General features: G+C 38.6%; 4 protein-coding genes and 1 long non-coding RNA gene across 5 annotated transcripts; 2 read left to right on the top strand and 3 right to left on the bottom strand.

Annotated features, from left to right (window-relative positions):
* Nucleotides 1-77: 77 nt before the first annotated feature.
* LOC135793440 (uncharacterized) lies at nt 78-496 on the top strand. Its single transcript, XR_010548633.1, has 2 exons — nt 78-200; nt 261-496. It is a non-coding gene; the product is annotated as an uncharacterized lncRNA (long non-coding RNA).
* A 725-nt stretch (nt 497-1221) lies between these two features.
* LOC135793434 (protein G12-like) lies at nt 1222-2148 on the bottom strand. Its single transcript, XM_065304401.1, has 2 exons — nt 1993-2148; nt 1222-1918 (listed from the first exon to the last, which is right to left on the bottom strand). The coding sequence occupies exon 2, from the start codon at nt 1916-1918 to the stop codon at nt 1268-1270; it is 651 nt and encodes a 216-aa protein (XP_065160473.1). The 5' UTR covers nt 1993-2148; the 3' UTR covers nt 1222-1267.
* Nucleotides 2149-2477: 329 nt separating this feature from the next.
* On the top strand, nt 2478-7110 carry MnM (myomesin and myosin binding protein). The gene is made up of 3 exons (XM_065304381.1): nt 2478-2617; nt 2912-4717; nt 4772-7110. Exons 1-3 carry the CDS (start codon nt 2548-2550, stop codon nt 6895-6897), a joined length of 4002 nt encoding a protein of 1333 aa, XP_065160453.1. The 5' UTR covers nt 2478-2547; the 3' UTR covers nt 6898-7110.
* Nucleotides 7111-7470: 360 nt separating this feature from the next.
* LOC135793432 (uncharacterized) lies at nt 7471-9915 on the bottom strand. The gene is made up of 5 exons (XM_065304396.1): nt 9565-9915; nt 9477-9502; nt 9369-9420; nt 9202-9299; nt 7471-9104 (listed from the first exon to the last, which is right to left on the bottom strand). Exons 1-5 carry the CDS (start codon nt 9646-9648, stop codon nt 8705-8707), a joined length of 660 nt encoding a protein of 219 aa, XP_065160468.1. The 5' UTR covers nt 9649-9915; the 3' UTR covers nt 7471-8704.
* A 1143-nt stretch (nt 9916-11058) lies between these two features.
* On the bottom strand, nt 11059-16871 carry LOC135793426 (SPARC-related modular calcium-binding protein 1). Its single transcript, XM_065304387.1, has 7 exons — nt 15821-16871; nt 13216-13939; nt 12295-12417; nt 12071-12240; nt 11782-12011; nt 11491-11720; nt 11059-11420 (listed from the first exon to the last, which is right to left on the bottom strand). Exons 1-7 carry the CDS (start codon nt 15881-15883, stop codon nt 11380-11382), a joined length of 1581 nt encoding a protein of 526 aa, XP_065160459.1. The 5' UTR covers nt 15884-16871; the 3' UTR covers nt 11059-11379.
* Between the last annotated feature and the right edge of the window lie 180 nt (nt 16872-17051).

Raw genomic sequence — 17051 nt, 5'->3', positions numbered from 1 at the left:
ACGCGTACACTCGCCACGTGTGGCACCATCGTGATACTGACTCGTACCTGGTGATCACGTATCGCCGCAGAGTGTGTCACAGGCGCGCCTCTTACCGACGCTTTTACCTTCCTCATCATCGCCTACTCAACTGTAAACGCTCAGAAGCCAATTTTTCCTGTCAACAATTCACAATTCATATTCACAAGACTATAATGCAGGCATGCATGATCATGAAGTGCGATTGCAATCATTGTCTCGATTAATAGTAGTTGATTTAGATTGTACGATATGCGTTTTTAAATGCATGCGGTGAAGAGGATGTGGATGTGATGAGTTCCCCACCTCGGCCAAGCCCTACGGCGAAGATTCCAACGGTACTGTGGCACCAATCATACCTGCAGTATGTGCAGCCTCAATTGGTCCTCGACACAGAGAGAAAGTAGCACGGCTTCTACACACATATTGGTTTTGTTCATACATGTATAAATCAATAAAACTAACACATAGGAATTTATTTTGTAGAAATTTGAATTGAGTTGCAAAAATGCCTTGAACTTGTACCATGGACAATTTGACTGGCGCAAATTTAACGGGCTTGTAATAATTCATATGAGGTAATTGCGTGTAAATACAAATTTAACCTTGACCAAAAGTTAATGGGTAAAATTATATGTGATTATTTTGCTAATGACATTAAATACTTAGATTTTTGAAAATTAATTTCAAACGATTGTTATTGGCAAATATTGACTTTTAACTCATGCTTTAAACACTTGTTTTAAAACTTTTGTTTCTTGTATGTCGATAAGTACGGATGAGTAATTTCTTGCAAGGCATTCGTGAAACTTCGTTAACTGATTATTCTTTATTATCGTGGATATCATTTTGCATGCAGTTTGTTTGTCCGTAATGTTTTATTGTTAAGTTGTGTAAAATCTTTGTTATTTGATAATTTTGTACTTAAACAAAGGCTTTAATTGAAAGACGCATATTTTTAGCATGTTAGGTTTTACTTCTTGGAATTGATTAATAGTGAATCATATTTGTTATTTTTCTTACGTTGACTATTGACACTCAATTCAATATCGCTGTATATTTGTAAATAAATTTTGTTTATATGCTACTTAACATCCTCCAACTTGTTAAACTGCTCTGTGAAATTGAAATATACAATAATTAATTCAACAATTGATTCAGTAAACAAAATAAAATTAAATTTTTTTAAAAATACACCTAAAATACTTAAAACATATTTATTCATTTCAATGTCTTAATTAAATTAAATTTACAAATCATTGGGTTCAGCTGGTTGTTTAACCCAACCGCAGAGTTCATACAAAACCTTCAAGATATCGTAAATTCCCACGTCCATATCTTCTAAATCTTGAGCGACGCGTTTGAATTCCGGAGAGTGAATAGTTTTGTCAAACAACATATGCATTTCTTCGGTGGTGATGGCTGAAACAAATTTAATAAACACTGGACTTTCATGCATTTTCTTAGTCCAAAGGTCTATTAATTTGTCGTAGGGTATAAGATCATTAAGGTCAGACAAATAACTGCCGAAACTCCTATTGGTGTCTTCCGGAACCGAAAAGACCATGCCACCCATGATATCAGAAATCATCTTCTCGTATCTGTCCAAATCAAGCCCGGCTTCTGAGTATTTCATGCGCAATTCCTTGGTAGACGGACGAGACATCAATGCACGCAACGATTGTTTGAACTCTTTGCCCTGCACGTACTTGAGAGCAGCCTGCATTTCCAAATCGTTATTCAAATGATCCATAAGAGTCGCGTACATCTTTTGCATTGGCATGGCCACAATGAAATCTTTGAATTCCATCATTAATTGAGCTCGATATTCAGCGTCGGTATTCTTGGGGGCTGCGATTGCCCCCATAATCAACCCGAATAATATTATTGCTTTCATCATCTAAATTTATATTTATTATATAAGCGTTAAAATTGATGTAAAATATATTTCCATATTAATTGTCTACTACTTACGTTTGAGACCGTGTTCTAGTGATGTATAGTTGAAAATTGAATTATCATGGAGTTGACTTGTGCACTTATATAGTGGCCATGTTGCTTACGTAGATGAGTATCATTATTATTGTTATTAGAGACGATGGAATTGCACGCCGCACTGGATGTTTTGTTTACATGCAGTGGCAACAACGATAATGATTATGGATGAATTAGCATATTATGAGTGATCATTTTTTTTAAACAAACGGTAGAATTACGTCTACACAATTTGCGATTAACAATGAAATTATTAATTATTGACATAATTACTAAATGTCTATAATAAGTATCAGTACCAATGATATATGATTTCAATTTTTTTACTTAATTACAGGTACCTAATCTGATTAACAGTCTTAACTTCTGATTATATTTTCTTTAGTAGAGTTTACTCCACATTGAACGTCTATCTGAGTTGCCTAAATCGCAGCTTCGGGAAAGCAAGTAGCTTGTTTCAAGTTTCTCTAGACTGCGTCCTAAATTTAGCACGGACTGGGACAGACGGTTTCGGCCATCGTCGATTAGTATGAGATGGGGAACACACCTGGAAAAACCCATTCTCGAGAAAGGAATAAAAAATATCTGTTATTAAAGGGGGCAGGTATGTACAATACATTGTTTGTTTTAATTAATAGTGTTGCGCAACAGTGAAGTTTGAGTCGGAAACGCGGTGTACAATTGATGATCTCAAACTTCATATTATTAGCATTTTTAACATGCATCTGCCTAGCTACTGACTAGTTCTAGTTATTTCTGTCGTTTTGTTGAGTTTTATTAGGCCAGGGATTTTCGTACCAAAAATCAATATTTCCACGTTTTTGAGCGATAGATCATGTTTTGTATTTAATTTGCTGTGTGTTTTGAATTCAATTGGTTTAAATTTGAACGCTTTTAGAACGACCCAGCCCACCAGGTAAGCCATACCTGGTGGCGGTTGACGATGGCACGCCCGATGTTCTAACCATTCGATGGGCACCTTCTACGAATACTGGTGGGACTACCTTAACTCAATACTTGGTGGAGCATAGACGTAGTGGTTCCCCACACTGGGTGAAAGCTGCACCAACAAAAGTGTCCGTTTGTGAATTGACCCTCAGCGGGTTGGAACCTGGATGGCGGTATCAATTTCGTATCTTTGCTGAAAATTTGGTTGGAATATCGGATCCTAGTGAACTATCTGAACCTTTAACTGTAACCCATCAGCGGTCCGCTATTGTTGCACCCAAATTTACCCAGGAATTGCAAGACACAGTTGCTTTAGAAAATAACAAAGTTGAGTTTGTTACGCACTTCATTGGACAACCAACACCTAAAATATGCTGGTTTAAAGATGGTTTCGAAATATTCAGCAGTCGAAGGACGAGGATTCTAACCGAACAGGATCGAAGTGTTCTTACTATTCATCAGAGCGCTCTAAGTGACGAAGGTGAAATAAAATGTGCAGCAACGAACAAAGCTGGTCATGTCTCTACCAAAGCAAGACTCACATTGGAAGCTCCACCGAGCATACGTCTGCCACGACAATATGAAGATGGTTTGTTATTTGAAATTGGCGAACTATTACGGCTTAAAGTCTCAGTAGCAGGGTTGCCGCGACCATTGATATTTTGGTCACACGATGGCGAATCAATAAACGAACGCGAACGATACGAAATCGAAAATGACGCTAATTCGTCTACTTTGAAAATTAACGAAGCATTACGAAGCGATCGAGGCGAATATCAAATAAGAGCTGTTAATAAACTAGGCACTGACGTGGCCTCGTTCTTAGTCACTGTTACAGACAAACCATCGCCACCCGGAAGCGCTAAAGTTGTCATGTCACTTGGACGCTCGGTAACACTATCATGGAACACACCACAGGATGATGGCGGGTGCAAAATTGGTAACTACATCGTCGAATACTATCGATTGGGTTGGAACGTATGGTTAAAAGCAGCGACTACCAAACAATTGAGTACAATATTGGGAGATTTAATTGAAGGGAGCGAATATAAATTTCGCGTCAAAGCAGAAAGTCCATTTGGAGTAAGTGAGCCAAGTCCCGAAACTGATCTAGTCTTTATACCAGATCCCAAGCGAGGTATGTTAGAACCCGTTGGGGGTAGAGGAAGAAGTCAACCTAGAGATATCATAGACGATTTGGTTCCGGTAGCGGCAAAGCGGAAGAAGGACAGATCCCAGTCATCATCCCGAGCGGAAAAAGATGAAGATTATAATATCGGTTCACCACCACGTCCAAGACGTAGCAAAGTCACGAGTCCGCCGAAAACACCAGACTTTTCCCCCAAAGCAGAACGGAAAGCAACCACTTTAAACAAAGCAATATTTGATAGAGATACAATGTACCAAGATTTAAGTTACGGTAGTCCTGAGCTTAAAGTCACTCGAGCCGATGCACCTGGCCCGGTAGTTGCAGAAGTCAAACCAATGCAACAAGCAAATAAAAAGCCCATTGTGCCAACTATGCAATTAAATACAATTCCTGTTGAGGACAATACAATCAATTCACAACGGTCTACTCCAACAAATCTCAAAGAAAGATCACCAAGTCCGAGTCACTATGTTCAAAAAGGCGATACCCACAAATTTGTGAAAGATAAACCTTCAAACTTAAGAAAACCTTTGTCGCGAGATAACAGTGAAAATTTAGGTGGAAGCACAGAATTCATGATGGTTTTATATCCCGAAGAAGTTAAAGGTACGCAAAAATCATATACGTTTTACTAGGTATTATTTAACATATTTTTTATAGGAAGCGGTGATCCATCCATGCATCCATTTGAAGATATGGGATCAGTGCCTCCTCCTCTATCGTTGTCTGCTCCTGAATTAGGCTCTGAACCTCCACAACTTTTTGATCCAATTAAATATTCGGCTAGTTCTACCGAATTACTGCACGAGCGTGCAATGGTGCGTTTTTATAATGAAGCTTTGGCTGAAGAAGAAGCCATTCAACGTAAAATGGAAAAGCAGGGAGTGGATGCGCGAAAATCTAGTTTAATACCGAAAATTCAAATAAATAACCCTGATGAACAAGATATTACAAACCTTGAACGTAAGCATTCTTTGCGTCGACGCATGTCCGCCGGAGGCACGATTCCTCAGAATATTCTAAACACACAAAAACGACATAGCTTGAGGAGATCTGGAGATTTAACGGATTTGTTTGGCAGTGGTCTTCTTAACAAAAACTTAACTAACGAAGAACGTAAAACCATTATGCAAAATCGACAAAGATCAACGTCCGAAGAAATGGAGGAGGAAGAATTTGAACGTATTCGCGCAAAAATGTCGGAACGTAAACCAATAGTACCTAAGAAAAAGATTAGTGTAGTCAACGAAGATGTGTGGGAAGATGAAGAGTATACAGAAAGTTTATCAGAAGAAGAGTTGTCTGATAATGAAAGCATACGGCCAGAGGTTAAAGTTCGTGAAATTTCCCCCGAAGAAGAAGATGAAACTTATCATCCTCAGATGAGCATGAGAGCTAAATTTGATGCACCGTTTGAAATTTTAACCAAACCAGCTAAATTGCCCGAACCTAATTTTGTGCCAAAGCCAATATTGAAAAAGAAAGATGGTGAGATGAGTCCACCAACGTCCGGCTCAGAAATGGATACTCCAAGGTCTCGTTCCAATTCATTGATAGATGAATATTTGGACATTCAACGTCCCAAAACGCAAGTAAAGGAAGATCAAACTGAGGATAAAAACACCAATGCAATTGCAGGAGCTGGTCTCACTGCAGCGGGTATTGTTATTTCCCAACCTATTTTACACCAAAAAGAAGCGGAAGAGTCTAAAAGTGTTATTGATCATTATGGTGAAATTGTTCGCACGAAAACACAGAAAACATTGCGAGGTATAGAGGATAATCCAGTTCGTGCCGCTTTGAAAAAGCAAGCACAAATGCAAGCACGTCTGCACTACAGCGATGAGGAAGAAGAAGAGATAGTACCACCTCCACCTGTGAAATTGTTTGATCCACCAATTATTGAAGCTGACAAAAGTAAACCAAAACCGTTGGAAAACAGAGCAAAACCTTTAGAAAAGAAGATTGAGCCGCCACCTAAAAGCGCTCCATCTCCTGTTAAATCCAGAGATGATATTTATCCAAAAATACCTCAAATTATATCAAAACCCATTGATCCACCAACACCAAAAGCGGTTGAAGTATCACCACCGACACCATATAAACCTGTGGAAAGTATACCAAAGAAAAATGAAGAAGAACCTGTGCAACCGAGAACTCGAGGACGCGAAGAAACAAGATTTGGTAAGCGAAGTGTTGCAACATCCAAATCGCCTCATCGCATGGGGTCTGATATCAGTAAGCCATCAACTGCATTGCCAGAAAAAGTATCTAGATCAACAAGCTCCAACCGAACACGAAGCACCAGTAAAACACCTTCCAGATCGACGTCCCAGGCACGTCCTCCATCTAGGTCAAGTTCGCAAGCACGCCCACAATCTCGGTCTAACTCATCGATGCGGCCTCAAAGTCGATCTGCATCTAAATCGCGACCAGACAGGAAATCACCTTCACCAGCGCCTATGTACTTACGGAAGCCAAAAATGTGCGAGATTATGACTCAAACGTCCACGACTGTTGAGCCCGACGATATTGTATTCGCAAGAAGCGAACTGCCAAGTGATGATAAACTGAAGGCGATTGCGCAAGTAAAAGTTAGAAATACAATGGATTACATTACGGATTTGGCAATGTTTGCTGTGGTATTTTGGGTGTTTCTCTTTAGCAATGAATTGCTGGCGATTCCATTTTTACTGGTTGCTGTGTTTAGGCAACTTCAAGACGAACTTAAAAGATGGGTTCCGAATTGGATTAAAAAGCGGTGGAACAAAGGTAAAAAAGAGTAAATAATTAATTTGTTCTACATTTAAGATACGAGTATGTTGTTTGTATTTCTGAAATAATCTAAGTCATTCACATAAAATCTTTCGTAACAGATGTAATTGTTTCATTTTACTCACTATTTATGTAGGTCTTATAAAATAGGACTTCATGAAATCATATCAGTACATAGTTGACACATACGATCATTTTTTTCTGAATAAATTATGTTAAACCGATTATATTTTTTATTCCTTTGTATGTTATCTTATGATGAAGGCATATGAATCTTTTCTTTCAAGAAAATTGCAGTAAACGAAATTATTCATTCATTATTCAAGAAAAAAAATAAAAAGTCTAAATTTTAATGCAGAATATTGAAGAAAATGTGATTTTGAATACTTTATCTCAAAAAAAAAAAATTGTTCTGATATATACCGTTTTGATAATAATCACCAAATAAATAAAAATTCCGCTTGTTATTAATTGAAATTCGAAATATCCTATCTTGTCAATAATTATCCACCTGAGGAATATGATCAAAGGGTCCACGTGTAACATAGGTAGGCAGAAAAAAGAAGTGGAACCCAAAGATCAAGTAATTTGGTAATTTGCTTTGTTTTATTTCTATTCGATGTGTTGTTGTACGTTGACCACAGAATATATGATTTCATCTTCTGAAGTATATATACATTTACATGAAGATCGTCATAAAGGCTTCGAATATATAACACATGTTATAACATTATAATGATAAATCAAATAAAGCTATAATGTTAATAAAAATTTCGCTAAAAGTATGGGTTTAGAACAATTATCCTTTCATTTATATATAACACGTAAATTAATTTTATGATATTTACAAAACTTTTGATTTTTTTACCTCATTTCTATGTCTTTCGCAAAACTATTGACAAATATTATTTGTTTATTGAATCTTTTTAAATAAACACATACATCAATGCTACAACCTTATGCAATTTATTAGATACATATATAGCTACCAAAATTAATTATATTTCTTACTAACCACCATTCTTGAATATGCATCGTCAATGTCATACATCTTAATATCTGATTTTTTTTTGTTCTTGTAAACATAATACAACTTCATATAGGTATAAGTAAGAGATTCTCATCCAAAATAAGATTCGATTTGTAATTTGGAAATGTATGAGCACTTAGTTTCTACAAAATTGCATGATATGTTCCTTTAGTTTAGGTTGATTGTAATGACTTTGAACATTAAAACCACTCGCGTTCGCCAGATTCAATCTTAAAAATTTAAAATTAACAGATATTTAAACTATGATAGCAGTTAGAAATATGAGAATTAAGAGAATCACAATTATGAATTCTGATAAAAATTATCACCTATTTCTATTATAAGCCCTTCTATTTAAAGTATTCTCTTTTCAGCATCCAGCGCCATTTCATCAAACTGTCTCCAAGGCCACTCTGCATATTACTATTTCCTTTGGTCCCACCCTTTCCAAATCGGTTAAACTTTCACAATTAAATCAAACGTAATAAACTTAAATAGAAATTAGCACTATAAAGCTCAGTATTCAATTTGGAGGGAATATCAGATCCCACAATCATTGACTAGTTTGAAGTCTTGTGGTTCATTCAATAAAATCATTGTAATTTCAATGAAACAATGTCCCTCTTCTTAAAAAATATATTTCTGAGAGAATGTAAGAAATTAAATAATTTTCCTACATTGCTTCACTGAAATATTTCCATATAGGATTCTCATATATGAAATTCTTATAATTATTGACTAGAGTGTATTTAAAGTGAAATTATATTCATGAGCTGCACTTATCTTAATCAACTAATCAGATCTCTGCCAGTTTCCTGCAACGTTTGCGACGTGAGCCTTTCAATTTCGTTCAGCAAAACTTGAGTGTCATTGTCGATTTCCGATGCGGGAGGACTAGGATTTAATGAATTGTGAACACTATCCCATTCCAATGAGTTAGCCGAAGATATGCGCGACCACGACTCACTATTGCACGCTGGAGCTGTGTTTCGCGTACTAGATTCACTGCAATTGTCATCTCCAAACGCGGTCCACGAGCTTCCAGACGTGTCAGGGACCATTGACGGTTGGACTATTTCATGTTCCCATTCCAAATCTAGTGAGCTTGCAGGCGTTGAAACTGTGGTCTTCGCCAAAAGTGCTCTTGCATCTAATGATTGTAAAGGTATGTCATTGCTGTGACAAGAACTGAAAAATGTAGATACATTGCAAAATAAGTTGATAGTACAGTAGAGTAATTTAATTAAAGTGGAATACTCATTACAGCAGTAACCAACTAACCAACCTTGTGCTTGGTAGTTGTTGGGATTCACTAAGCCTATTGTAATATGAAAGATGTGGATTCAGCATGTCATCAACCAATTCCAACACAGGTTTTTGCAGCTAAAATAAACACAAATCAAAATTTTCATGTTCAGATAATAAATACCCATAAAATGCAAATATAATTACCTGTAGTCCCTTCTTTGATTTCCTCCTAAGAAACCATTTATCAAGAAACCCCCTGCAAATCCCCAGATCAATTACAAATTATTATAATCTAAAAGAAATAATACTTGCCTTGACTTCTTGTATGGAAAGGTATTCTAAAACAAGTATTAATATTGTAAAAAACAAACAGGATTACATATGAAACAACATTATTTACCTCTTCAATGAGAAAATTGAAATCAACCGAGTTACTGTTGCGGCAGGACGATTTGGGTAAACATCGCCCGAAACAACTTCCCATGTTTTTAGCAGTCCCTGTGGGACAACAATTTTCGCCAACTCCATGGGGTCTTGAATATGAACATTTGAGTTGGTTCAACTTGACGAAGTACTGATTAACTCCGCACCCTTATTGACTCACGCGTATTTCATTATTCTGGTCGTAGAATTAATTGAGAACGTACAATACAATCGAGGGAACTTCATTTATACGCCGCTATGTTGACTACCGCCGACTACTATTCGACTATTCCCTGACGTTCAGCTGTTCATCGCGCAAAAAACTCCGGATGGAGGGCGCTGCTGTTAGTAAAACACTGGACAGAATTAACCCCGTACAAGTTCAAGAATCGTGCAAAAATAGAACAATGAGAGGAAAATAATTAATTATTTCTTTCAGAGAAAGAATTATATTTTTAGCATAAAATCTTTTTTTGCAATGTTTGCTTTAACTATCTTAAACTTTCCAGAACATTTTTATGTACATTTTTATTTTCTAAAAACTGATTTATTACTTTACAAAACATTACAGCTAAATTGACCATAAGTATTCACTCATATTTCCCAATTTTGTCAATTTCCTCCATAATACTACTTGTATCAGTCAAGACTCATAGAATTTTCATACACAAATATAATTGCTGCTTGTCCAGAATCTATAAATGTTTCATTTTTAATCCACTGACACATGTTACAACACTCACTTTTCCAATGGATTTTTTTTAACATAACTAAAGCCATGAAACTCAACACTTTCATAAACAATTTTCCTATTATTTCTACAGTCTGGTCCACACTTATGACTTGAACATTTCTTGCATGGAAAGAAACATCCTGGACATGCAGAATCCAAACAGTCACACATACTGATGCCTGTACCTATGTGGTATCCAACTGAGTCAAAGGCAGCACCTGGCATTGTTTTCGATTTTAGTTTTCTCTCAAGTTTTCTTTTCTCGCGATTACTTGTATCTGGATTAAAATTGTCCAATAATTTATTATTAGTTGCTAGGGCAGCCAGTCTTCTAGGATTTGCAGATCTTGTTGACTGTTCTGACGCATTATTTGTTGACTTCTTTGCTATTCTCCCAGATGAAACTCGTGTTTTACCTGAATCATTCTTGGAACTGGATGTGGACGTTGATATCGATGCATCAGAATCGTTCACTGATTCATTGGTATTTGATTTTGTTTGTGACATATTTTGTGCGATCGGTAAAAACAATTTTAATTTCAACTTTTAACCATGGAAGTTGTTTGAGCGCAAAATAAGACCACAGAATTTGAGGTTAGCCTCATTTGGTAAGCATGCAAGCATACATACACATTCAATACTTACAATTCAAATCGGTTTAGATTCTTAATCTGTTTTCTTAGGTCAAATTCTATATCAAACATTACTGCACACTAGTTTAAACTAAACATCTTAATGTGTGGTTTCTAATTTTGCGAGCTTTTTATTTTATATAATTAAATGGAAGTATACATCAATCATTAATCAACATTAACCAATAGAGTATTTACTAAAGTAAAAATATCAACGCTACGACGATCTTGCGTGATAGCACCACGCGTTTGTATCCAGAATTCGTTCAACTACCCTAAGATCACATTCGAAATTATTCCGAGCAATTAATTATAGGCTTACGCATATAAACGTTAAATTTGCCAAATGAAGTTCTATTAAATTGCGTGCTTCATTGCTTGAATCTTCTTTTGGCTTTGTAGAGAAAATCCTTAGTTGAATGCTATTCTATTCTATAAGTATAGACAACGGATTTGGTCTTGATGTGGCTAAAACACAAGATATGAATTGTAATGATCATTTCGCACATAAAAGAATAAAAAAAAATACTATACTTACAAGTAACTTGATGTTGATTAGCGTTTAGACAATTCTGCCACTCGGTCAGACTAATAGATCGATCCTTATTTATATCACAGTATCGCGGCAATTTTTTACCACAACGTTTTAGATTTTTTACCAAGGACATTGCGTCCTTGAAAGCTTTCCATTCCGCCTTATCTAGAAACTTGTTTTTGTTTTTATCGTAGAATATGAAACTCCACGCAGCTATGCGTTCCTCCTTAGATCTGCAATCATACACATAATTATATTCTCTTGTATTTTGAGTTTTAAAGACATCTTTCGTACCCAGGTATTGTTGAGGTACCACTTGTTTCACGCAGCATATTTGTATGTAAATAATTCATCAAATCTGCTAAGAACGCCACCTTCTTATCTTCTGGACAACCTTTCATTGGTCGAGTGACAGTCGTGGAATCACAAGTAGGCATTTTATCCTTGAGAGAAGTGCCCGGAATATTTTTGCCCGTATCTTCATTTACACACCAACAGTATCCAGCCGACTTATAACACTGCACCTATTTTCAAATAAATACTTTTAGTTTTACCATTATTATAACTATTATGTGAATACTACCTTAGCATATCTTCCGTCCAACGTACACTCAGGAACATAATCAAGTTGAGAGCCTTCGTCCAAGGCGAGCTTTCGATCCGCCTTGCAGTCCGTGACATCGTCGTCCTTGCTGTGGTCATGCGTGTCTTCCATATCGGATGGCGTATTGTACGGTGTGTTGTCAACGAGGACTAAAAACATATGATTCAGTCGTCGTATCGTGCGTTTTGATAGAAAATTATTACTATCAGGACGAACGGTGCGCACCGGCGGCAATGGCAGATCGAGCACGTCTCCCACGTCCACCTCGGCGTCTTCTTCTTCCTCCGGATCCTGTGAGTCGTCCGTGCCGCTTTGCCCTCCAACGTCTACGCGCAGCGACATAAACACACGCATAAAAACTATTTAAGTTCACAACAAAGTATGCGAATGGCAATGCTCGTTTACTAGCATTGCGACGTCCCTACCCTACGATTTCTACTGAAAACTAGAAGAACTACACAAATTATATTTAAGCAAAATAATTATACAAAGTTACGGAAATACCAAAACCTTGTTAGAAGCTGAAATTTTTAAAAATATTGTTACTATCTTTACTGTGCGCTACTCATTGATGTACCAGAAGTAAAAGAAAACAAAAAACAGTCCTTGGTTCCTGGTTTTGTCAAGAAATCACCCGTTATGTAATATCATTTCAATTTTCTTTTAAATAAAATTTTGTATAGCTGTAATTTATAAAGCAAAATAGTAACAACCAAACCCGTTTTGTCTGACAGCTAGAAATTGTAGGATGTTTAAGAAATTTTCTTTTTCGCCGTCTAAACTACCGATTTATGGATTATCACCTCAAGCCTGTCTCCGACATAACAAATTTAAAATGTAGCAATAGAATGGTCCACAATTACCAGTTACTTCCTAATAATACAACCCACAGATTAAAGTCACACTCTACAATGATATATATTAAGGCGCGCGCACCGACCGGATGGTGTGTGCGTGCGTCTTAATAAAACAAATTGAATCGAGCGAGCACTTGTCAGAGCCCCCAAGTGCCACCGAGTGCACGCAAGTACCTCTACAGTTACGCAGGCAACTACGCTGTCCAAATGCTAGTGCCCAATCGTCGCTACAGCTAGCTCATACTCATTTCAGCGGTAAACACCTACCGTCCATCCCGTCGCGCGTCAAGCACTGCGCCCACTCCGTCTTTCCAATGACTTGATCCCGATTCATGTCGCACGCCTTCGCGAAGCTCTTGGCACATCGCTTCGGCTTGACGACCTGCTTCACGAGCCGTTTGAGATCCTTATATTCGTTCTTGTCCAGATTCTCGTTGTGGTCGATGTCCATCTTATGGAACTTCCATTCTAGCACGACTGAGTCATTGGTAGCGATACCGCGGGCTGCAGGATGGTCACGAAGCCAATCACTCTTGAAGATATGTAAGAGGTTGCGATTGAAGAGGGCCTTGTCTTCCCAACTGCAATTACGTCCGCGGCGCTGATTTTTCGGCGAACTACGCGTGGTTTTCTTGCCAATGCGACCGCAGCGATCTCTGATGCCGGGTTTATGGCGTTTGATGGTCGCCGGCACGGGCCGGCCGTTTGGCATTGCACACCAGCAATAGCCCACTTCGGGTGAGCATTGGAACTGGGCGAAGCTGCCATCCGGTTTGCATGCCGGTTTGAATTTGTACGTCGGATACGCGTTGGCGTATTCCGAGCAGGTTTTCGGCCGTTTGCAGGGACCGCGGTCGACGAATGTAATATTCTCGTTGCGACAGCGTGCCATTTCTAAATGGCATCTGTTAGGATATGAGAGACCATCTGATCCACACACTGCTTTCCTTGCTTCCAGACCTAGTTTACACGATTTTGGTTCACATGGGCCCTGGAACAATTAAAAATCATGAAATATATTTTTAACACGGCGGTAACGCCCAAAGCATTAAAATAGTACGGACGACTGCACGTTGAATTCATCATCGAGCACGATCTGTAAAGTGAATTAGTTACGCTTGTTGACCACGAAGCGTTAACATGATATATGGACTTCTCACAGATAGCATGCCGAAATTATGACGTTGAAACGTTGGGAAAGTGATAGGAAAAGAATCAAATTGCATTTAAGCGAAAATTAAAACATAATGCTTTACATTTTGCTGACAATCTTGAAGAAAAAAGGTATGATTTACGATTCAACCCAAAATATTAGAGGCGGTCAAATTCGTGTTCGGTTCGAATTCTCACACGTTTTGTCGGTTGCTTTGACCAAAACTTCCCACAATCGATTTGATTTTGTCTCATTGCGAACTTTTTAACATAAAAACTATTTGGATGCGTCACCGAAACGAACCCCTGTTAAAAACAAGACTGGTTATGTAAATGATCTTTTGTTTCATATAACAAAATAACATTTTTAATTGATTGATACTTGTTGCTTAATTAAAATCAATTCCGCGCAAGTGGTTCAGTCACGAATCGCAAAAATATTCTATTCGGTCCAGTGATAATTAAGATTGAACTCTGTCCAGAGACGAACCGAATATTTATATCATTAATCTGGTTCTATTGTGACATTTATTAATTGCGGTACATTTGACGTCGGCAAATGCATTATCGCGAGAAGTTTATAAAAAAGTCCGAATTCAGTTTCTTTTTCTTCAACATTGTAGCATAAGTATCAATGTCATTCAACATAAACACTGATCACATCAAACAAGAGAGGCATTGTGTGTGAAAGATCTTATCACACAAATGATAAACTGTAACCATTTCAGTCTAGCACCTTGAGAGTGGAGAATGAAGAAAAAAATACATTGACATTGTATAAACGGTTTATCGGCGTAACAAATCAGAACGGGACGGTCTTCAGCAGATACACACGTCCCTGTGGACAAACACCGAAGCATCGCGAAGAGGAGACGCGACTAACTGATATGATGTAAAACAAAAAAAAAACATATACACACACACACTCGCACATACAAAATGAGCCGCGTGTCGGCCAGGTGTTCAGAAATACGAGCGACTGCATTCCGATAAACGCTGCCGCCGCACATTCACACATTACAAATCTACATGCGCTCGAAATGTGACACACATGAACCTATTCGCGGGCACTCGCCAACGAGTGTTCCCGTAAACGGGCGTCGGGATGCAATCGATGAGGAACCGCGCGAACTCAATTGGCGAACGCCCGGTATTGGTGTTGCATGTATATCCTCGATAAATGAGCGTGCGAGTGTGCCTGCTCAGCTCGGACCGCTGAAGTGACCGAAGCCACGAACAGGTGTGCATCTCGGATCCCATTGTATCTCACACCTGTGCGAGCGCGCCGTATCATGTCATATCTGCGCTTCTCGGCCCTCGCATAAATATACCTGAACGTACAAGTGTCGGCCCGGCATTAACATTAACCCAAAGCTGTTTCTCTTTTTTTTTTCACGTCAGACAAGCCCTCGACATGAAGTTTACTGTAATTGTCATTCGATTAGGACAGGCCACACGTTCGGGCGATTATTCACAATAACAGTCATTTATAAATATGTTAGGAGTCAATTTGAAATTAAACGAAGCAATTCTGTTATATGCAGACAATTAAATGTTTAATGTTCACTTACTCAACACTTTGTAATAGTAAGTAAATTTGTTTTCGGTTTGCTTGAACTTAAAAGCTCTTTAAATACGCGTTTAAACAGCAATTGCTGAATAATGGAAAGTGCAAATTTTGCTATTAAATATAAAGTGTTATTTTCTAACTTTTACTCACCAATGCAATGACAACGTCCAGTGCGGCAAGAAGCACAACGAAAATCCCACAATTTCCCCACATCTTGCCGCTCCCTTTCCCGGAAATAAAATATATCAAACACAAATACAATTCGAGAGTGAACGAGGATTAGTGTGCAATCGTCACCAAGAAGTCCATAACAACCGCGGGCAATGTTTAATAACTTAGCGCTCTCTTCATTTCTCGCACGTTTGCTTTCAACTCCAACCACTGAATTTGCATGCGATTCGAAGTTTGTCAAACACACTTGTTCGCGCACAGATCTCGCCAACTCCTTGAAAACGTGCGCTCGCGTTGGCGGCACTCGATGTTTGAATGGTGTGGCACTCGAAGAAGAAGAAGAAGCACACAGGGACGTAAAAGCAGCAGTCGTAACGTGCGAGTGGTGGCGAAAGCCGTGAGGTCCGGGGAGTGCCGGCGTTGGCGAGAAGAGAAGCCGGTCAGGTACCACGCTGTCTGGAAGGGCACTAAGTTTGGTCCCGCGCTGTCTGGGCCAGCGGCGGCCCGTATGCGCCCACGGACGCACGAGCGAGACGACACGAAGATCTCAAGAGGCACGCTCGCACAGGCGGTGGTCGCCGGGTACCCACTCGAGCGGTCTCCTCTTTGTCTTCCTTTGGAGTTGTACAGCACTTGCGGCACTTCGTGTTTGTTGCCGCTTCCCACTTGTTCGATGGTGCCGTTTCGTATTATGTGCGATGCTGGTCAGACGCTTGCATGTAGTATGTTCAGTATTGGGTGTTTCGAGAGTTCACAGGAGGATACCTTTCAATATTTATTCCGAACTCAAAATGGTCGAACGAGAATACCTCTATTTGTATAAGATTACAACTTTAGCAAATCACACTTTAATACAAATATTTGTTTAAGCCTGATACTAGTCATACTCGTACTACTGAAATGCACTTGCGTTTGATGAATGCGCTTCCTTACAGCGAATATCAACCGCACGCTGTTTGCGAAGCGTGAAAACGTACTGACGAACAAATTGATTCATGTTAGCTGATATACATTTTATGCCCGTTCGCCACGCTCCGAGAACGAATTATGGAGACTCGCTGAAGGATTGGACGAGATGGTGCCGAGATGTTTTAATTGCACGACACAGGTCGATCGGGTCAACGACGCTTGATTGAAGAAAACGATAGCGTGATGATGAGCATGGCCGAATTATATGCACGCATCAAATGTGCAAGGAATATTTTGTAAA

This window comes from Atheta coriaria, unplaced genomic scaffold (assembly GCF_025399875.1).
Source record: "Atheta coriaria isolate IRGN ID8LTWV9N9 unplaced genomic scaffold, Caltech_Dcor_3.1 hic_scaffold_6_pilon, whole genome shotgun sequence".
Taxonomy (NCBI): domain Eukaryota; kingdom Metazoa; phylum Arthropoda; class Insecta; order Coleoptera; family Staphylinidae; genus Dalotia; species Dalotia coriaria.
This window is presented reverse-complemented; position numbering and strand designations above follow the sequence as displayed.